This window comes from Trematomus bernacchii, unplaced genomic scaffold, assembly GCF_902827165.1.
Source record: "Trematomus bernacchii unplaced genomic scaffold, fTreBer1.1, whole genome shotgun sequence".
NCBI lineage: Eukaryota > Metazoa > Chordata > Actinopteri > Perciformes > Nototheniidae > Trematomus > Trematomus bernacchii.
Window position 1 is genome coordinate 20,761,826 of NW_022987973.1, and position 22,500 is coordinate 20,784,325.

A 22,500-nucleotide genomic window follows, 5' to 3' on the forward strand; every position below is an offset into this window, starting at 1 on the left:
AGTTCAATTTTTTCAACTCGAGCATCAAATTCACGTGACGCGTTCTCGCGGAAGCCAATCAGCGGTGAGGATCTCAGCCTGGCGTCACTGACGTTCAACCACACAACATCAGCCGTTAGCTGTTAGCAGTTAGCACACAGAGCTCACAGCTCCTCATATCTGTTCAGAAACTGGACAAAAGTTAAACAAGTACAAACCACAGACTGTCTGTGTCATGGCGAATACAGTCGCTGGTTTATTTATGTCTGTAGGCCGTTGTTATGAGTGTGGAATGAGCATATACAACGTTAGCTTAGCCTGGTCAACCCGATCTTCATTCAGAAAACAAGCATTTTAAAAGGTGTTTTGCCTGCCGTCTTGTCTGCAGACTTGTCAAAGCATTAATTCATGGTTTTTACTAACCGGTATCAGTATGTTGTTACTTCGGCATCATTGAGAAACGTGTATTACAATTAAATCACGGTAAAATATGTTCATTTTGTTGTAGTTCTAGCTCCCGAGCCAGCGTGTCTTGTTTGAATGATGCGAGTAAACACAGCTGGCAGCCGCGGTGAAACTCGAGCGTTTAGAGCGATGCGATAGGAGCGATTAGAGCGAAGCGAATATTCGCATTGCGTCCGGTGTGAACGCAGCATAAGGGTATTATGGGGTGTCATCAAATGCCGTTGCCATGGCGACAGATCATTCGCCATCAAGTTAGTTCAAAAGTTTGCAGTTCAAATATTCTGCTGCTTTTCCAAGCCTTTTTACTTTCTTTTCTTCTCTCATCACACATTCAAGCCCCCAGTGTTCATGTATCATTTCAATCTAAATTCTTCACTTTCTTCTTACACATTACATTTCAGCATAGCAATTCAGCATCAGCTTTTCAGCATAAAGCATTCCCACTAGCAATTTCTTCAGGAATTGCATTCTCTAGTTAAATTTACAATTCTACAATGAACTACAATTCCATTCATGAAAGTAATTATAAATGAATGATTAATCATAAACGTGTAGTACCTACATTGTCAGCCCTAACCTGCAGAAAGGACACTAAAATGGGTTCGCCTTAATGTGAATATTTACATACATTTAACAACCAGAAGCCCCTACAGCAGTGGTTCTCAAACTTTTTCTGTCAGGCCCCTCCTTTGGAGAAAAAAATCGGGCCCCCCCAACACAAATAGTCAGGCTCAGTGGCGGCGCCAGAGATTTATTTTGGGGGTGCTGTGGGGTAGCTTGACGTTTCATAGAGGGTGCTCAAACATTTAGGGTTTCCCATTAATGTACCGGTCGCTACAGTGGAATTGTCTACTGCAACACTCCCCACGCAAATACACAATGTACCCGCGACTGTTACAATGAAGGCTCCATAATCAGCTCACGGCATATAGGTGTAAGCAGGGTAAAGTGCTATTTTTATATACGGTGTGTGGACCTCACATAGGGGGGTCCGGGGGCAAGCTCCCCCGGGAAGATTTACTTTTAAATATTGAAGTTAAATGCATCAATCTGGTGCACTTTGAGAGCAAAATGAAGAGATCTATGGATACATCTCTCAACACCCATATGAAACAGAACTGTAAACAGATTTACTTTTTCTTTATGGATATTTTACTAATCACCCTTTTAAACTTTATTCTTTTTTTACTGTCATATAGTATTTCATTCCTGTTTTTCATTTATTCTCTTATTTTTTTATAACTATAATGATCATATAAACGTGTGAAATAATTGTTTACATTAATGGTGACCAAAACGTTTGAGACCCACTGAGATAACACTGAGAGAGTCCTTTAGCTCACTGAGCCTCTCAGTCTGACAGGAGAGGACTCTCCTCCACTTTGTTGTTGAAAAAACTCCTTATATCCGTTAGCGTAGCTCGCTAGCACCAGAAGCTAACAACAACGATCTCCGGTACCGGTGCGCTCTCTCTCTCGCTCGCGCACGCACACAAAATGGCTCGTTCCACACACACACAGAGCCGAGCTTTAATGAAACACAGAGACCCAGACGTAACAGTACTGTACTGTATCATATTATTTTCGAATCAATAACCTTTCAAATTATGATTTTTTTTTATCGTTCTTTAAAAAAAGAAAATTATAACCATTTTTCCTCCTGGTCTCTCGCGCCCCCCCTGTCATGCCTCTGCGCCCCCCACTTTGAGAACCACTGCCCTATAGAGAACTTTAATGCTTGCGGTTAAGGTCAGTGATGTCATCCAAATCTTCAAAAGCATGATCGAACTGATATAACATTAATACATTATGGAAACACTCCTTAATGTTAGTTAGTGTTAAAAAGGAAGAAAAAAGTTGTGGTGTTGCAATGGAAATATTTAGACAGTTTATATAACTATATAAAAACTACAATAAATAAAAATGTTCAGCATGTTTTCATTAATTTCATACCGGATTGTTGGAACATGACCATGGTTTGTGGGGAGGTGTGAACGGGCAGCGAGCGCGTCCTCTGCACGGAGCTGTGGGTCCGGCTCGGCATGCTGTTGCTTCCCCCGGGGTTGGCGAACCACAGACCCTAAGGACAACAATTTAACAACATGAAGTTAGATTCATGTACATGCAAATGGCTCTTCAAGACTAATGTCAAACCTAAAGTTAAACACTTATCATCATTTCGGATCTCTCCATCTACTTTCACGGAATCAAAGTTTTCAAAGAGACAGACAAGAAGGACATACAATTTTCTGCTTGTGTCGTCAAAATGAACATAGAAATTGTGCTTGGATAACAAATAAAACCTACTAACAGGTTGTATAAAATGGCACCCTTATCACTACTTTTGAGGTTTAAGGATTTAGGATGATGTCTATGGGGAAAATAGACATCATCCTAAATACTTGCTAGATCAAGCACAACACACATTTCAATTTGTCTAGGGTCCATTGGGCTCTATTAAAAGTTCCGTGTAGTGAAGTTAGCAAGTTATTAGCATATGCTGCACATTGACTTTTCCTATTGTTATACAGTTTGATTGAGATTGGACGCTAACAATAGTTGTGCACCAGGATGCTCTAATTCATATGTTTTATGATCTGTGGATCTTCTGGTTATTCAAATACTGACAATTTATAAGGACATATAACAATATAATAACTTGATGCACAAATACAAAAATAATAATCACAGATTCTCCTCCTTCTACGTTCACTGATCAAAGAGGTGTATGGAATATGCAAGAATGGATAAAGGCCACAGCTTCTTCAACATGTCCCCCCCCCCCCACGCTCCTGTCTGGAGGTCTAGCCCACACCTAATGACAGTCTCAGACGCTCACCGCATGAATTCCTCACTGTAACCTGCCTATTATACCCCCGACACCACTACCACACGCCCCTCCTCTCACCTCTATCCCTCAGACCCCACCCCCCCGCGGCCCTGCAGTGCCACGGGCCGGGGGAAAAACAGGAAATGCCTGTGCACTGTTCTCACTGCCTCTGACTGCCTCTCTCTCTCTCAGATGCACTCATATACACTCTCACTCTCTCATTGCCCCTCCTCCAACATCAGAGCCACCTCTCCCAAACTATGACTCACATATTTCCCTCCCACCATCCTTCTCCTCTCTCTCTCTCTACACATCTACATCCAACACAAGAAGGTCCAGTGTGAGGAGGAGGAACTGAGGTATTTCCTCCCATTGTAAGGGACGTAAGGAAGAGAGAGAGAGAGAGAGAGAGAGAGAAGAGAGAGAGAGAGAGAGAGAGAGAGAGAAGATCGATTCGATGATATCGATATAACGCTATAGCGTAGATAGAGATAGAGATGAGAGAAGGAGAGAGAGAGAGAGAGAAGGGGGGGGGATTGGGTCAGCACAAACTGAAGGGTGCCAGGATGGGCCTGAAACAGCTCCTCCTGTTTCAGTGTTCGGCACTGACGCAGGGCCTCTGGTATGTGGGATGTCCTGCCTACAAGTTCCATCCACCTCACTTCATTCTCCTCTTCCTCACCCCTCATTTATTTCGTCATGGAATCAAAAGTCTATTTCAGAAAGAATACGTGCTGAAGGAGGAATTCTGCTGCCCAGGATATTGTAAACATCCTGGAATGTGTTATTATGCATTTCTACATTTTCCTTTTACAGTCACGAACACCCCTTCCATTCAGCAGTCCGGTTTAGTGGAGCTAAGGTTTTATGTATTAGAAAGATTTAATTAACAGGCCTTGTAGAAAGTACCTTGAACTACCCACCCTCATTGTATCACCTCAACTGATGCTGGAGTTAGTGATAACACACCATATCAAAATGATTCAGCATTTAAACCAAGTTTGTTCCCCATACTCCCAAAGATCACAGCTCTGTGTGGTAAGAACCAAAGCATTCATCATTTATGGCTGAAACTATTTATTGTTCATTTATCAAAAATCTTCTGGTTGCACCTTCTCAAAAGGGAGTATTTCAGTTTTTGACCATAAATCCATAATAAAAATACAACTTGAAGATGAAATATTAAATTCTAGGAAATTGCAATTTTTGGCTACCATCATTTTATAAACATTATATCCATTATATTATCTATGGATTCAAACGAAACCCGTAAAAGGTTTTGCTATTCACTTATATAACAATAATATCCCATATTCCCATGCTATTTTGACGTCATATATACAAAATCTGTAATGTAAAGATATACTAATAAACTGTTTCATTTTCCAGGAATGATTGAGAAGTTTAAACTTTATATAACTTGTAATACTGTCTGCCCTTCTTGCCTGACAGTCCCTTTTCTCCCTGCTGGTTTCCTCTCATCCCTCCTATCCTGGTTTAAATGTTCTGCTTGTTTAACCCACCTGTCTGCCCTGCTTGGGACCGGTGGGTGTGCTGCTGGAGCTGCGGGGTGTGGGTCCCAGCAGCCCACTGCTGCCCAGCAGGCCCAGCCTGGCACCCGGCAAGCTCCTGGAGGGCATCTGGAACTGACGGAGGCTCCTCCGGGCCGACACGCTGCCCCCAACACAGCCAGCGGTGGGGAGAGAGTTAGACTGGCCGAATCGGCTGCAGCAGGACGAGACAAAGAGATGCAGATGTGTAATAAACACAGAAGTTAGACATTCATAAAGGTTCACAAATAATGAGCTGAACATTGAGAAACTCAAGTTTGTTTATGAATTTATGATTAAATGTTAATCCTAATTTTCTTTACTGAAGCGGAGGTCGTAATCTCACAGTCGTTCACGTTTATTCTGTTTTTAGTCAGATACTGCTTTTGTAATCGCAGACATGTGGACAAAGGAAATAAATGTAATTAGTGAACTTCATTATATTTGAATATCTTTTTTTTCACATTTAATTCATTCAGCACAATATTTATTTCCATATGTATGTCAGCCTTGATTTTCAGATTGTTTCATAAAAGTTTAAGTGACTTTGATTAAAAGTGTTTCATCACAGCCAGTATAACCCAGGAGAAGAGATACTGCATGTCCGTGAGATTTACCTCCTCTGCGTTCGGTACCCTGCGATGTCGAGGAGAGTTTTCCTTGGAATGGACCGGAACAGCCTCTGGACCTGTTGTTTCCATGACAACAGCCTCTTCTTCTGCGTCTCAGTGAAGGACTGACAGGGAGGGGGAGGGGAGAACAGGGAGTACGAATCAGGGATGAAATGAAGCATGACTGCTGAGGATTTTCAGGTGCATTTCTTTGCAAAAAAGGACTCTATGCTTTGACAAAACATCATAATACACAATGCACATTTATTAATTTAAACTTAATCCAACTGATCATTTACTCAAACTCAGATTCTAAAAATTATATCATTTTTTTCTTTCAAGATTTTAATGTGTGGCTAAAATGTTAATATTCTGACAGAAAACACAAAAATACTGTTCTGACATATAGTTACGAGGAAGGTATGTCAATGTATGCATGTAGATGTATTTAGGGTAGACCTATTATGTTCACCAAAATCTGCCGATAAATAATCACAGGTATTAGATAAGTAACCAGTAAGTGAAGGTGAAGTGTGGGACAATAGGAATCATTTCCTCTTTCATGATTTTTCTTGAATGAAACTAAACCTCCTGCACGGTCTGTTCCTAGTATATGATGTGATTTATGTATATTTGGTCATTTCTTACCTCATGTATAAGGCACTTGTCGATGAGTTGTAGGTAGGAGCTGATGTTGTCCTCGTCTGACCTCGACACCAGTAGTTGGGTACAAACTGAGAAGGATGGAAATAAGACGTTGTGATAAAACAAATCTTTCTAAGTAAATGAAAACCATCTGACCTGAGAGCTGGTGCATGCAGCTCACCTTTGCCCATGACACGGGTGAACTGGCCGGGTAGATCCCCCTCAGCGATGACGCTTGTGCTCGACTCAGCCTCCCCTCCGCCTCCCCCGACCCCCGTCAGGTGGGAGCCCGGCGCTGCGCTCTTGCTTTCAGGGCTCAGCAGGGCCCGCTGCATAGAGGCCTCCTCGCCACCATTGAAAGCCTTGATAGGCGTCATGATCATCTGATGGAGCTCCTGTAGGGGCGAGCGCAGATTACTGCCCTCCAACACATCCTGTGGTAGACGATAGGAGGGAAGAGGAGGAAGAAAGGGTTATGAAAAGGAAGAAAATAACCTCTACTACAACAGGAAACATGTAACACAATCATACAAGACAAATCTGTTACTATGGACCAACATGAAGAATATGAACAGATGGGAATAGCATCCACACTGCCATGTGATAGAGCAGAGAATAAAGTAACACCAGAAATACATACATGCGGTTTTCCTTCGCTACTTGTGTCCATAATATCAGACTTCCTCCCACCCGGAGTCTGTGTAAACCCAAAATACCAAGCAACAGGTGTCTTGTTTCCCCAGCCCTACCAGTGCAGCGGTAACACATTTTGAAATGAAGCGCTGGTGAAAAGGTTAAGCCTGAATTTAGCCGGCCCAAGAAGTCCCTCCTGTGGTTTGCCCTTGAGCGCCATTGTCTTGCTTTGAAGGCTGAATGGAGGGCTGAGGGGTGGGGGGAAGAGGATGGGTTTACATGTGGAGCCCAAAATTCTCCTTCCGGGATCTCGGATAAATAACGCCCACTCAGAATGGCCACCCTTCTTCACAAAAGTGCAATTAAAAATAAATGAATCAACAGAACCCCCAAAGTTCAAATAATGAAGGGTAAGACTAGAAGATTTATGCAATCTTTTTGGTGAGAAGATGAAGAAGAAGATGATGATGATGTGGTACAGTTACTGACCTTTTCCAAGCTGCGAAGTAGATTCTGTCTGTCTTTGAGCTTCAGAATGCTGATAACAATCTTGTGTCTTGCTCCTTTAGTGACCTTCTGTTGGAAGAAAAGGTTTTGCGTCAAACATCTCTGTGCACATTGTAAAAAGAGCTATAGATTGATAGCTGATGTGTAAGATAAAGAGATGGGAAGTGTGCAAACATGGAGGGTAAAGCTTCTTGAAATTGGCCAGCTTGTTATCATTCAACAACAGGAAGACAGATGTTTTTGCGGAAAATGTAACAGCAGGAGACGCAGCCAGTGAATGTTGGAGGGAAATAACTAATTAGCCCATCTTTGGTTGGGAGGGCAGAAATGGTTAACACCGATTCCATCAAATGTATGTCGATACTTCTTCTTCTAACATGTCACATTAAGAACGGATACTGAAAATCTGTGTATTTCCAGATCAGGCCAATATCAGTAAATGTAATCCATTGTGTGTAGCATCATGTGAGGGTCAGATAGAGAAAGAGTTAGCAGCACCTGGAGGAAGTATACAGCTTCCCGGTGGGCTGTGTTTAATTTTAGCTGCATCCTCTGTTTCAGACAAAACTTTAAGTTCAAACACAGATATCGCTACATTAGAATCATTTACTCCAACAGTAACAACTTGACCTGGCTTGTTACATCATTGCATCCCTTAAATAATAAGCCAGATTAAAACCGGCAGATTAAAAAGATATTTCTTTTTGTTCATACTAGTGCTGAAATGTTTCTGCTCTTATCTCCTGCCATGCATTTAACACAAGTATTACCATACAGTATATTCAAATGTTTTCTCTATTTACATCAGCGGATAGAAAAGAAAGTTTACTGTGACAACTATTGCCAATTAAAGTTCTTACATTTGATGCAATTTAGATGTAACTAACTGTGGGTGCGTGTGTGTAAATATATAAAACCTGTGCCTCAAGTTGGTCTTCGGTCAGTGACATCATCTCATCGTAGGTCATTGTGGAGAAGAGAGCGGCGTACTTATGGAGACGGAGACTCTTCAGCCACGCAGGAACATCTGGGGGCAGAAGACCCATTATTCTGATATGATCATTTCATCGGGAAGCTGTCATTCTGACATTATAACTTCTGTAAGCAATATACAACATACATTCTTTTTCTTTGTTGTAAATACAAATACACTATAGAGTAGAGATGCATACATAAAATATACATAATAAACAAAAAACTTTAAAATAAAATAGAATAGTGTTGACGTACATCTTTAGATGTCAACCTTAAAATCCTTACAGAATAAATTAAAAGTACACACATATATCGGTCAAAAATATGCTAACATACAGAATACGGTGGACCAAATACGTAATGCATTATTCAATCACAACATCAATCAATCATCATCAAACATATATTTTTTTATAAATATGTATCATTATATTGTATATCTTGAGCCCCTGTAAAAATGTATTTATCAGATGTATATAAGCTTTTAGAAAGACAAAGGATCAACAAGTCAATTATAGCTGATTACATGTTGAGTTAAACATTTCTCCCTAACGTGAGTTTAGAGTTAGGAAAGGAATGCATGTTTCTCTTTTGTGTTCTGTATTTACACATGGTCATTGTATGTTTCCTTTATTGTTCTGAAGCTCTGTATTGATCTGAGGATTACATTTGACCGGAAGGGATGTAGAGTGGCATTGAAAGACCCAGACCTCGCACTTCCACTAAAGTAAAACATACTTTAAACTAGTATTTGATCATTATTAGACAGTTGTTTGATTCAGACCAATTTGATTAAGGGCTGAGCGATTTGAAAGAAGTCATTGTGATTATTTGACCTGATATTGTATATGCAACATAATTGAGGATATTGGAGTGAATGATCATGCATGAGCATCTTAATTCTCTTTTCATAGAAAACCATGTTTAATGGTTCACGGGCTGATTTTTTGTAAAAGAATATCTCTAAGCCAATCTCTGTATCACAACAAAACGTATCCTCCTGCAATTTGGATATTGCATAATCCATATTGCTACACAATAATGGCTGTACAATAATTGTACCGCCTCCACAGCATGTGCAGATGGGCCTGCATTTATATGTTAAGAATGTAATGCTCTGTCAACCTTATTTCCCCTCCTGATACTTGACACCCTTCAGGAGAAAACCTAAAGAATGGTGTCACCTTCTTCCTCAGAAAGAGACATTGACAAATGTGAGCTTGTCCTCTTGTGGGTGTTTGAAGATGTTTTGCTTTCCTGTTTAGCTACATGACAAGATGAAAATGATTGTTTACAGAAAAGAACGACAGACGCTAACTGAAAAGTTCAACTCCAGCTCAGAGAGCAAACACCTATGCCTTATTGGGGCCGCAGCTCTGACCTGTACTCCACCGGACAAACTGCTCTGAACAGATCTGCAGCTTGCAAGATCCGCTAGCTGAACACCTGTAAGGCACACACACATATACCTTTCTCCACTAAACTTCACATGTCTGTCCCTGTAAGAAACCTGGGTCTAATAGAGAAGTTTGATGCCTGTCATTCGATCTACTTCTCTCCAGACTGCACTTAACTGTCCGCATCTATCTTCGGCGAGAATATTAAAAAAAAAACTATTTAAATCATACATTTTTACATTTTTTATTAAGAGGACAACTGAACACTGAAGGAAGGGATTTAAATAATGTTTTACCTTCTTAAGTTAAAAGGTATGCGTTTCATTTAAAAATGTTTGCACAAATATTTGACCATTGTTAAACTTGCCTAATTGTAATAACTTGGTAGAGTTTTTGTTAAAAATGGACAAAGAAGACATCTTGTAGACTCTACTCTGCAATAGCAGTAAAAGGCAGTATTTATAGTTGTTAATAGTAGTGCGAGGGTACGAGTTAGGCAAGTTTGAACCCCAATATCTGAATGTCATAATCTCATCTAAGGATGTGAACTGGAGTGAACTGCACTACAAACGGCGCACTGGTCATTCATACACACCCCTCATGCCGCTGCCCTCATCGTGGAAGGAACTGCGATGCAGACCTGAACCTCCTAAACCAGCCTCCTCCAGATGCTCACTGCCCCCACTGCCAGAGGAGGCGATGCTGCTCTGGGGGGAGAGAGGTGCGTGGTCTGGGGCGGGGCCTCTGGCAGAACGTAGGTCCTCTTGGGACAGCCAGACGTGACCCAGAGGCTGGTTGCTGGGGCCGCTCATGGGAGGGGTGAGGGACACGGAGCGCTTCAGGGGACTGTGCTGCTGGCTGCCACCTCCACTCGTCAGGACTACAACACAACAATAAGGCTAGTCAGGTGGGTGCAGGCTGAGAAACAGAGCTTGGCTAAGACTGAAGATATCCTACTGGAAAAAACACGCTGTTGACTCAATCATGTATTTAATAACACTTTACATATTAAGTAAATTTGTCTGGTTTGTCATTATTCCCTTTTTCTCAAGTTTATATTGTATTCATCTGAAGATATCTTTAAACAACTGTATTGATAACCCTAACTCACTAACAGTAAGTTTCTGGCCAAAACGACATTTTTACAAAATTACATTTCAACACATCATGATAACTTTAAAACGTAACTTAGCCCTGTCAATTTTTTACCGAATAATGCTTGAACTTAATATTAATGTTAGCTACCGGTAACTAGCTCTTCTTGTAAATGTCTCAACATTGAGACAGTTTAATAATGGCAGGGATTTAGGAATAGAAAAAGCATTAATGCCGATATCCAGATTGCCTATTTTTACTAAATATGGAGAACAATTTGGGCATCCCTACATCTTTTGTACACAACATAGTGTCAATTTGAGTTAGTTAAAATATTATATTAATGTTAACAATTGTTCTTTGCCAGAGCCTCACATCACACAAAGTACATTTGGGGACAACGAGCACACGTTGAGTAAAACAATTTAGCACCAACGACAGGAAGTATCACATTGGGAGTGTAATGTAAATAAAGTATATCAAATCATTTGTTCAGTCCAGGGTCTGACCATGAAGGAGGATTAATACATTGTTTAGTATGTCATCTACCTTTTACAAAGTATATCTAAGTCTCTCTAATCAGATACAAATGTCCAGCATGACTCGGATGTCTTTGATGAATTTGTACTTTTAGATAGAAAATAATATAAAAGTGGGAAAGTGTTGGTTTGAAAAAGAATTACACCCTTTGGTTAACATTAATTTACTTTGTAGAATTGCTCATCCTCCTAACTATGCCAGTCTTTTGTAGAGCAGGTAAAATCACATTTTGTTGCCACGCATATGGTAACTGCATACAGTACTATACTGTAGTTGATTTTCCATGACTGACATTAGATCCCTACAACTTCACTTTTAAAAGTAGCTCTGATATTAAATATAAACCTAGATTTGTTTTTGAGTTGAATAGAGACAGCTGGAGGGAGGACGCTACATCAGGGGACACGCAAAACTCTCCGGATGTCTGCACCTGCTGACATCCTGACTTAACCAACTCTCAAACACATGTATCATAATGACAAATCTTCCTCTTTTCTTTCTTCATCTTCTTCAATCATTTAAATCTATGCACCCAAGGGTTAACGACGAAGGCCTAAACCAAGGTAGCTACTGAAATCCCAATATTTAAAACCCAATAAAAGCAGCTAACATCCCTGATGATTGCTGCTGAGGGAAGTAAACAGAAAGAAAAGGTGGAGAGCCAGGGAGCTTTTTGTGCCGCCGCTCTGACGGGGTAAAGTGCCACCAATACTCCAGGCTCTCTCCTCCTCGTCCTATATGCGGTGCTCTTACTGTTAGCGCTATGTATAGGACTTCATGGGCCCTGTTTAAAATAGGTGCCCAGCTAACATTACAAGTTCCAGTCCCTAAATATTAGCCATTTTCCCTAAATACAGTCTCCCACAAAGGCTGCCTTACAAGGGAAAGGATGGGTGTGCTGCTGGGGCTTGGGCTACGGTTGAGAGTATGGGTGGGGGGTCAACAGGATGTGGTGTCAGTAGCATACAGGTTGACGTAGCTGGACCATCATACCCCTGTAATCTCCATCAGGACTGATAGGAATTGTTTCTATGTTGTATATTTATGAATTGAATGATAACTGTATTCATGGCTTTGTTGTAGATGCTTTGATCTACATTAGACTACATGTCCACAGGTTAACTCCAGTTCTAGGTAATCCAACACTCATGTTGATTAGCCTCTGCTCACTGTGTCCAGCAGTCCTGTGCTGGGGTAACTCTAGTTTATCCATTGTGAAATCCTGAGGTCTTGTGTGTGGGACTGAAGCTGCTAGCAGTCAGAAATACAAGAGGGTCTTTCTTGGAGCAGTGAGCAGGGCTTTAAATGTGCCTTTATTTATAAACCCTCAGCTGTTTCTTTCATCTCCCAGAAGAAAAAAACACAGAGCCCTTGCATTCTTGTCTGGAAATATCTTGCTCTGACCATAGTTATGTTCAATTTCAACAGCCTGCCCTCTATATGTTTTGTGATCCAGCTCGTACAGCCCTCTGTAGGTGATGTCTTATTAGGTGTTCCGAGTGAAGGCTATTTCATGTGCAGATTCTATTTAGTGTGTTTTAAATGTATTTAGCCGGTTTGGTAAGTTTGTACTGCACCTTGTGTCTTAAATTGAACGTTAATGGAATCAGCAATTGAGCTCAATTTAAAAGGTGTTGTTGTGCTGTCTTACAATTATTATAATTATCGAATCAAGCATGACAAATTAGATTGCTATGATTTTAAATACAGCAGAGAAGCTTAGAGACCCTAGTGTGATGTATTCGGGGCGGGGGTAATCAGGTGGCCACCCCGGACAGAGAAGCTTTCATCAGGCCAGCCCAGAGTACGTGGCTGTAAGCACTGAGGTGTTCTCTGATGGTGAAGTGGGTTAGACCCACCTTGCATTTAGAGAGTCTGTGGTGGAAAGTAGCCTATTTCACGTCAGAAAACACAAGGTAATCAAAGCAACTGAAGTAGATAAAATACAATCATTTTAAAATAACTTGTGCTTTTTCAATCAAGGTTTTTTTTTTTAAAGATGGTGTGTGTGTAGCCAAAATCACAGCCAAACTACACAGAAAAAATGTCTGAAGACAAAAAATTACAATAAAAGTTATTTTGTGTAGAAAAGATGATACTATGTGAAAGTAAGTAGAGTATTTAAGAACGTCTGTAAAGTGGGGCAATCAAATAAAAAAAGACCTGCATAAAATGTCGATCACTAAAGAGAGAGTAAATATTATGGTATAGTCTAAACCTGTGACTAAGGAATCTAAACTTAAGCAGATGTAAGAGCCAAGGTGTTTCTGTGTTGTATCTATATGGTTTTGTCATTTGTGAATGACAATGATAACAGTGGACTAACCCAGTGGGACTTTCTGGTTCCTTGTCTCTTATAATGAAATGATTCAAAGAATCCTCAAAACACGGACAGGAAGAGAGAGGGTGAGAGAGGGTAAAAGAGGAGACCTGAACAAAATACACTCTTGATGGTGAAGCACTGGAGAAAACGTCTTTTTGAGCCTTTCACAGCCTGTCAACAAAATAAATATAGGTCTGGGTGTGGATACATATTATATTGTGAAGTTAAAAGAAGCTTACTTTGTTGTAGTTGGTAACTGTTAAGATGAGCATTAAGGATTTAAGGTTAGATTATTTTGGAGACTACCATTTATATTTTGATAGAAAATCTGAATCTCTGTAAGTCTGCTGTAAGTTATACTGATGTTCTATACAAACTAAAGCTTTTACAGATGTTTTTAGTTTTTGAATATTAAAAGGCAAACTGTTTTGTTTAGGCTGACACATAACACTATTTTACTTATTTTGCTGCTATTCTATGTTAACTTAGTATACCTATTTTATCATTTTTTAAGAATATCCTTAATCGCAAAAATACTTACATGTCAACCTTTTATGTGTCTGTTTTGATCATTTCATGATTTATTGAAAGGTTGTGGGAAAATGGGCTTATACAGTAGAAGGCATAGAGGAAAATACTTTTCTTACCAGTGGTACCACCTCCACCAGTTCCAACTGTGTTGATGGTTGTGGGCACAGAGGATGATGGGTAGAGAAGGAGGTGCCCGTTCTCACAGCCCTGCTGCTGCTGATGCCAGCCTCCGCCCAGCCCTGAATCCCTGGAGCTCTGCCAGCCGTTGAGGCGGTCGTCCGAGCCGTAGCGCTGGTGGTGATGCAAGGAGTAGAGGTTGCCTGATGAAGAGGTGTTGGTGGAGGAGGAGGATCCTGTTGATGAGAGGGTGGATGGAGGCGTGGACTGGTGGTGGTGGTGGTGTGGTCCCGAAGGTGGAGGCCTTTCCAGTGAGTCTCCCCGGGCAGCGGCCCTCTCCTCCAGGTGGTTGAGCCACAGTGCCAGGGCTGAGCGGTCCTCCAGGGAGGTGGCGGGGTGGATGAGGGCGTAGGACAGGAGCTGGCGGGACTCCTCCAGGTGGCGGCCATGCTCGATGGTGTGGGCCAGGATGCGTGGCAGCAGGCGCATGTACTCGCCCTTGGCTTCGACGTTGCCTGGTTTGAGCAGCGGGAGGTGGGTGAGGACGAGCGAGATGACACGCTCCTTCGACTCTCCTTGCCATTGGCTAATCACTCCTGAAGGAGGGGACAGAACACAATTGGTATTAACAACCAATAAAACACATGTTATCAGTGCTTAAAAGAAAGTCACATTTGGCAGTGTATCACTGTAAAGTGTATGAATTTAAGTCAGGCTTTCCTTATGTTGTCAGAGTGGTGCAGGAATGCGTCCTGAAACTCCTAAATGAATGAACATTTTAGCACTTCTGGTTCCCTTGTCTCAAAGTCAATGGTTTTTGGAATGGTATTAAGGTTTGCCTGAAACAAGGTATTTGGTTAACACAAACTTATACATTTCAAAGTTTTGTTTAACAACATAAAATATGTGAGTAGATACCCCACTCGTGAATTTCTGAAAGTTTTAAGTTATTTAAAAACGTGGTTAAATAAAACTACTAAACAACAACACGTAAAGAATAAGTTTGCTTTTAGCTTAGCGTTACTGACATGAAGCTATCCTTGATGTAGTTTGTTTTATCCTAATGTTAGCTTTTTACTTATGGAGCTACAAAAATGACAAAAGCAGTACTACTATGTAGACATTTTCCCGCCAAAACAAAACGTGTAAGTATCATAAACGTGTGTTTGCATAAGAGCTTATTTTCTGTAAAATTCCAAAAGAAAAAAACTGGGCGGGTTTTCAAAAATACGTCATCCCTGCCCCACTCATGTGTGACCTTGACTGACCAGGATACATAATCTTAGATTTGAGCTTTTTGATATTCAAGGTAGTAGCAAAGGAGAATGTAATTGATAGATGGAGAGATGGATTAGCCAATGGTAAAAAATAGAAGACACAAAGATGATGTCAGGCCCACTGCAGCGTCATACTTCTAATTAGCTCTTTCTTAAAACAGACAGCTCTGTGGGTTACTTATGCTGGCCGGGCAGCTCTATACATATCTTGGAGTTCATGGAACTCTATTGTTGTCCGAGTCAGTGCCCATTCCTCTCATCTGGGACCACGGCTATAGATACCAAGCGGTCAGGGCGACTGCTTTGGACATTCACACAAATAAGGCAGGACGCAGGTCGGCTCTACTCCCTGTATGGGAGATGTGCATGTATGAATTGTCCACCAAAGTCACTTTTAACTGACAAGGATCTCTAAATCCGACATATGAGGTGAAATTAGAACATACATCTGCTAGCTGTCCAAAGATATCCCAATGTCACAGTCTACTTTGTGGTGATGTACAGCTCACTCTGCCCTGTGGAGTGGACAGCTGCAGCTCTGAGAGGGCAGATGGACGACCACAGACCCTGAAGCCTTCCAAACAAGGTTCACATTTATGTCATCCCGTGAAAGGTGACCAGGATAGAGGGATAAGATACTCACAGCATGGAACGGGCACACACACACACACACACACACACACACACACACACACACACACACACACACACACACACACACACACACACACACACCACACACACACACACACACACACACACACACACACACACACACACACACACACACACACGACACACACACACACACACACACACACACCACACACACACACACACACACACACACACACACACACACACACACACACACACACACACACACACACACACACACACACACCCACACACACCACACACACACACACACACACACACACACACACACACACACACACACACACACACACACACACACACACACACACACACACACACAACACCACACACACACACACACACACCCACACAACCCACACACACACACACACACACACACACACACACACACACTATAGAATACTATGGATGTCTACTCATTGGAAGAATGAGCATGTGAGTTAAGACAAATCATAGTTTGGCCATTGAAGTTTTATATTGTTGGATCAGTTTATGCAGGCTTGGTTGGTCAACATTTTTCTCAATTTTAACATTTTCTCCTTGGAAAACAAAGGAAAGAAGAACCACCCCAACGCTGGATCTAACAAACCAAAAAATGTGAATCTGACTGCTCAGAAATCCTGGAAATAACCAAAACAGTACAAATGTAAACTCCTACACAATTTGCCCACTCCTTTTGACTTTCGAAAAGATTTGTCTTTAACAAAAACACTCACTTTCTTTTAGAAAAACTCTTTGGATCCATGTCAGGTAATGACACTAGGTGACATAAAGGGGGTCAAGGTGGGCGGGATGTCCTAATGCTCAGCACACAGAGCACAGTAAGGGAGGGTGACATAGAGTTCAAGGAAGGAGAATGTGCGGGGAAACTTGAGGTAGAAAGTAGTTTGAGAGGGAGAATAAGAGGAGAAACAGAGGGAGGGGGAGAGGTGTGAGGGAAGCCAGGGAGTAACTCCCCTCTGCTCCAGGAGTGATGTCATCCTTCATTCCTCTGAATGAGGCAAGCCCTAGTCCATCAGAGAACAGGAATTGTTCCATGATTTAAACTCATTTATTTCCAAGTGACTGGAAAACATCAATATGTAACACAGAAACCTTAAATAATACGCTAAGAAGCTTACATAAGTAGTGGTGCACTGCCAACATTTAAATATCAAAAAGTGTTTCTTCTCATTTGTACGACTTTCTAAGATTGTTGTTGTCTACTACCACAAGTTACGCAGAGATCATAAATAGTCCTGACTGAACATAGCCCTCAATAACTCCACAATTCATTGCAAAGTGGCAAAATGTCTCTATCAAAATACGAAAAGACTTGACATCACTACCTGTTTAGTAACATTTGTTTGATCATCAAAAGCCTCTCTCTCTCGAGCGTATTCAAAGCCTTCAAAGTGTTTTTAAGTTTATGTGCTGAATTAAAACAAGTTTTATTTACTACATACACTTTACATGTAATACATGTAACACAAGATACTTGCATATTGTGGTGAATCTGCTCTGTTATGTGCACACATTTCTTTAAATCTAGACATAGGACTCCTGCTTATTTGACTGAAATATAAACTGGTGATGTTATCACGTGAAAGACAATCTGCATTGTAATTGTCCGTAGAAGTAACACAGACCGGGGCTGTAGGTGAGTGACTGATGACAAAAAGCCCATTATTTGGAGACATTCTCACTTCTTCCCTCCATACATTTCCACAGAAGGTCAAGGCCTAGCACTCTCCTGTGAACTCCTATTTAAGGTTAGGAATGCAGGCTGATATATATAAACAACTACAGTATACTTACACTGAGGGAAGATTCCCATAAGAAGCAAAGTTAAGTGAAACCATTTCTTTCAGAGTTTACTTTGGCAATAGAATTGCCAGGTTAAATAAGTAGAATAAACATGCAAATGAACAATCCTAGGTCATTCTCAACAACGGCATTAGCTAAGAAAGGATGCTAAATGTTGCTGGATGTAGTTCTATATTGTTGCACAAGAAGTTGATGTTTTTTTAACAGTTTACTACAAATACTATTAGTGTTTGGACTGCAAAACACAGCCACATATGCACACAAACATCTGTCCTCTGTGTGGTTGCTGTCATTACCAGACTTTTCACAGCAAATTATTTGATACAATTACAAGGTTGTCACTCTTCGTGTAACCCTTTACCAATTGATTTCATTTGCATGTTTCTGGCTGTGAGAAGTTATTCTTTACAAAGGAACCTCTAAAGTTATAAAAACCTGCTTATGACCGTGTTCTGAATACAGTATGTTGTTGTGTAATTCAGGAGCTAGGTATTCGTTCTTTAAATGTATATATTTGTAGTCTTCAAGTCAGACGAGAACGGCTGGAAAATAGTGTGAAACCACTACACCTAGAATTCAGGAAGCTACTTGAGGCTGATTGACCTTTTTACTCCAAGGTCATCAGTCAAAGAGTCAGACTGAGAGCATTTCCCCACACAGGGAACAAACATGCAGCATCTCTCACCACTTAAAAGAGGGGTCATAGTAGTTGAACCTAGCCAAGGTCAAAGGTCAACTGTTGGAGACACAATTGTCTACCTATTACACCAACAGACCAAGGCCAGAGAGAGTGAGTAAAACTATCAACACTGGGTAAATGAATGCTCAAAATGACAAACAAAATGCAGCAAACTCACAACTGAATGCAACAGGATTAGTCTCACACTACAACAAGGCCAAATTAAATTCAAAGTGGACAAACACGGTGACTCCCACCCTGAGCCTAAAGGGGGAGAGTGCTAACCTCAACTAACTCGAGTGAAAAATGGAGGGGAGGTGGAATGACGGGGGAGCGGTTAAGCTGCGGTTAAAGAGAAACTAATGCAGAGCTGCCACTCCTCCTTACACAGCGATACCAACCCCCCCTATTCCCCCTCGTTTCTGACTCAGTGTTACTCAACTTCCCTGGAATAAGAAAGTCTCTGAACTTTGCATCCACCTGGCCACACAGAGGACGTAGACTCAAGAAGTGAAAATAAAACATCAGCAGATATAGGTTCATAAGTAAAGATAGCCAATTACAATTGGCCCTAATGGTATGACACGTTATACTAACATTAGATATTTACAGTCAACAAACATCTTCAGCATTACAAATAGTAAGTTTGATTGTGAATGCGATGTGAACGTTTGTCACACTTTGCCAAATGTTAACACCCTACCTTACAAATTGCTCGCAGACAAAGTGAATTTTCCTCAGATTTTTAGCATCAGAACGTTTTGAAGATATGTGGCTGGTAAAATATTGGTCAAAATGTTACCATGGTTACTCTGATGCAAGCCTGGGTTCATGTTAATTTTTGATATTTAAAGTTAACAGACTCAGACCTACTAATAGTCTCATAATAGGGGTACAGTTGTGGAAAAATCCATGACACAGATACAGGGAAATGACTCACAGACAGGAAGTTCATTCTTAAGTATCTCTGATGAGAGTGCTCCATACAAAGTAAGAATATAGATAAAATACAGATCTAACAATACAAACCGCAGCGAGAGAAAGCAAAAGTGAAACAAATGATGTTAAGATTATTGTTCCATGCCAGACAGAGAGACAGGGGTATGCTGGGAATAGAGAAGAAACAGTGAAAAGGAGAGTCGGACATACACAAACACCTCAGACAGAGAGTCATTTTGTTCAGGGGCTGACACAGCATTTCCCTGCTGGCGAACTCTGTGCCACCCTGTCCGTGCTCTGCCCTCTGACACCCTCTCTGGCACCAAGACAAGGGTGCTGCTTTAAGCAACCCCCACCCCCTGCCTCACTGAGTAGAATTCTTCCTCTGTCAACCTTGCGTCAAACCGCCCACTTTCCCCCCCTTACTCTGGACACTTCTGTCTGGGTTCTAGAAAGTACAACAGAAAGAGAAAGCAGACCTGCATTTAAACTACTGGACTACAATTGTTCCAGTCATTCAAACACAGAAGTTGTAAAGAACTCAAAAGTTTACATTATCATAATCATAGTTGATGTAAATACCTCTGGAGAAGCTCTCACATTTGAAGCTGCTGTTGATTGTGGATAACTGACAAACTGTTTCTGTGCTGGAAAGCTTGTGAACATATACCAAGCAACTAGAGTTCCCCTTGTTACTACAAACCCTCAGTTAGGGGGGAAAAAGGTAGGTAAATCGCTCAAAATCATGATTTGATGTTAGGCCGTTTAAAGTGGCTGCACTATCCAATAAAAGGCAAAAAAGTTGAAGTTTAATGTTTTTATTATCCTAAGAAACAATCCTTCTATTTGAGAGTTGTCATTCTTCAGAGTGGAATTTCTACAGTCTGTATAATTGCATCAATCTCATACATAACTGTCATATTTTTTGTAGCAGTTATTAGGCCACCATTTTTCGACTCAATGTTTAACTCAAAATAGTCATTAATTCAAAGCTCTGCAGCTAGTAAACAAAACATGATGCTGTTTGAGTTTTGAGCAAGAGGTACAGTATGACTAATTTTTCCTCAAATATAAAACATCTTACTTGGCAATATCCAGGCTGTCAATACAACACTGCCCACCAGTTAAGTGGGCAGTGTTTGAGACAGACAGTTGAGAGCAACAAGTTCACTGTTGTTCTCCGACGTGGTTTAACCATTCTCTGGGAAGCACGGGCGCTAAACTTAAGTAGAAGTATAGAAGTCAGTTTGAGAGTAGTGGGTACTTAGGAGAAGACAATTCAATTACACAGAACATGGTCTCATCTCTGGAAAACCCCTGAGACTAATCTGGATCAACAACATCAGCCATCTATGTGGAAAAACAGAGCTGCCCTTTACTGACATTTCAACATAGACTTGACTTTAAAGGAAACCTAAAGTATTTTCTTAATCTAAAGTGTGTTTGATTGGAGGGTCAAAGCCTAACAGGCTTTATAAGCAATGAAATCGATGGATATGCCCTAAAATGGATGAATACATAATACAAGCTCAAATTTCAAATGCAATTAAAGGAATACGACATTTGAAATAAATAAACATGACCTTAATCATTGTAGAAAATAGGGCATAATCATTCATGTTAAAAAAAACAAGGCTTTCTATAGATTTCTTCTAGTGCCTTCTTTGAAACTGTTTAGAGGGAGTGTCCCCTTGGCAGGTAATCGTTTTTTCAATGTGGCTTTGTTAATAAAATTGCATTTTTTTTTATAGGTATTTATATATGTTGTAGGATATTAGTGTGATCTTTGGATGGATTTCATAATGCTTATTTCATTATTTTCAAGGTATTTCTTGAGTGCATTCAGATTCAAAAAAGCTCAGTGGTCCTAAACATGCTGGTCATCTTCCTTCTCTATGAGGTTTAAATTCCAACAACGTACAAAGCCAGGAACAGCAAGAAAAAAGGAACTACTGAAAATCTCTAAAGCACATCCCATCTCCAAGTAATATGAATCCGTTGCAAATGATATCCCAGCAGCCTCAGAGCAGCAGTCGTCGTTGGGTTTAACTTTGACCCTGAGCTGATACACCTCTTCACATCCGACTGTGATCACAAGACACAAGTGGCATTGGTGGAAACAATGTGATTGTTTTAGCTCCTTTGTTACACAAATGAAATAGCACACACAGACACACTTGTGGAGACTGTTAGTAAGACACATGATTCCTCTCGTTCTAAATATAGACAGGTCAACAGCATACAAAGCCACAACAAGGCAGCTAGCACAACAGATAAGACCATATTAGCCGTTAGCAAAGGGACATATTACTCCTAATAACAATGACACACCACCCATATGTGTGAGAAAGAGAGAGAGAGGAAAAGACAGAGAAAGTGAATGTATGAGAGCAAGACAGTGTGTGTGGAAAGGTGTGTCATGTCTATATTAGCCAATTTGAAGTTGCATAACTTAACACAAACTGATGAGTGTCTGTTTGTGGGAGAGGGTTTGGAAGTTGTATGGTTTTGAGTTAAAGTGAAGATTAGCTTACATTTTGTAAGGGTTAAGATGGAGGTATGGCCGAGGTGGGTTAGGGTTAATGATGAATGAATGGAAAATCCTTACATGTGTCTGTGTTTGTGTGTCCTCTAAACCTGTGTCCTGTGCTCCTGCTGTTAGCAAAACAAACATTAGACCGGCTCACTTTGTCCCACTGCCGGCAACTTGCTATAGCTATTGTTGATTCAACACCATGTCCGACACAGCATGTTCCCTTTACCAACCAGAGGACAGCAACCCGAGAGAAAGCGAGTCAGAGAGAAAGAGAGCTGACCAACAATAAACAGAGAAGGGGGCTTAACTTAGGAAAACCACTGACCAAGGAGGCTAATACCAACTAGCTGGAAAGAGAGAGATAGCGGACATACAGTCTGTAAAA

At 40.9% G+C, this 22,500-nt stretch overlaps 1 protein-coding gene across 4 annotated transcripts in view; it reads right to left on the reverse strand.

Annotated features, from left to right (window-relative positions):
* Positions 1 to 22,500, reverse strand: part of samd4a (sterile alpha motif domain containing 4A) — a 57,931-nt gene that overhangs the window by 15,855 nt on the left and 19,576 nt on the right. Inside the window, exons 3-11 of one of the 4 annotated variants that reach the window (XM_034116270.1) lie at positions 14,197 to 14,793; positions 10,187 to 10,471; positions 8,143 to 8,246; positions 7,202 to 7,285; positions 6,261 to 6,513; positions 6,083 to 6,168; positions 5,441 to 5,559; positions 4,797 to 4,998; positions 2,397 to 2,523 (exon numbers count right to left, since the gene is read on the reverse strand). In XM_034116270.1, the coding sequence (XP_033972161.1) occupies positions 2,397 to 2,523; positions 4,797 to 4,998; positions 5,441 to 5,559; positions 6,083 to 6,168; positions 6,261 to 6,513; positions 7,202 to 7,285; positions 8,143 to 8,246; positions 10,187 to 10,471; positions 14,197 to 14,793 (1,857 nt within the window). Of the gene's footprint in view, positions 1 to 2,396; positions 2,524 to 4,796; positions 4,999 to 5,440; positions 5,560 to 6,082; positions 6,169 to 6,260; positions 6,514 to 7,201; positions 7,289 to 8,136; positions 8,247 to 10,186; positions 10,472 to 14,196; positions 14,794 to 22,500 lie in introns of all 4 variants that reach the window. The other 3 variants (XM_034116268.1, XM_034116269.1, XM_034116272.1) reach the window with 3 other exon arrangements.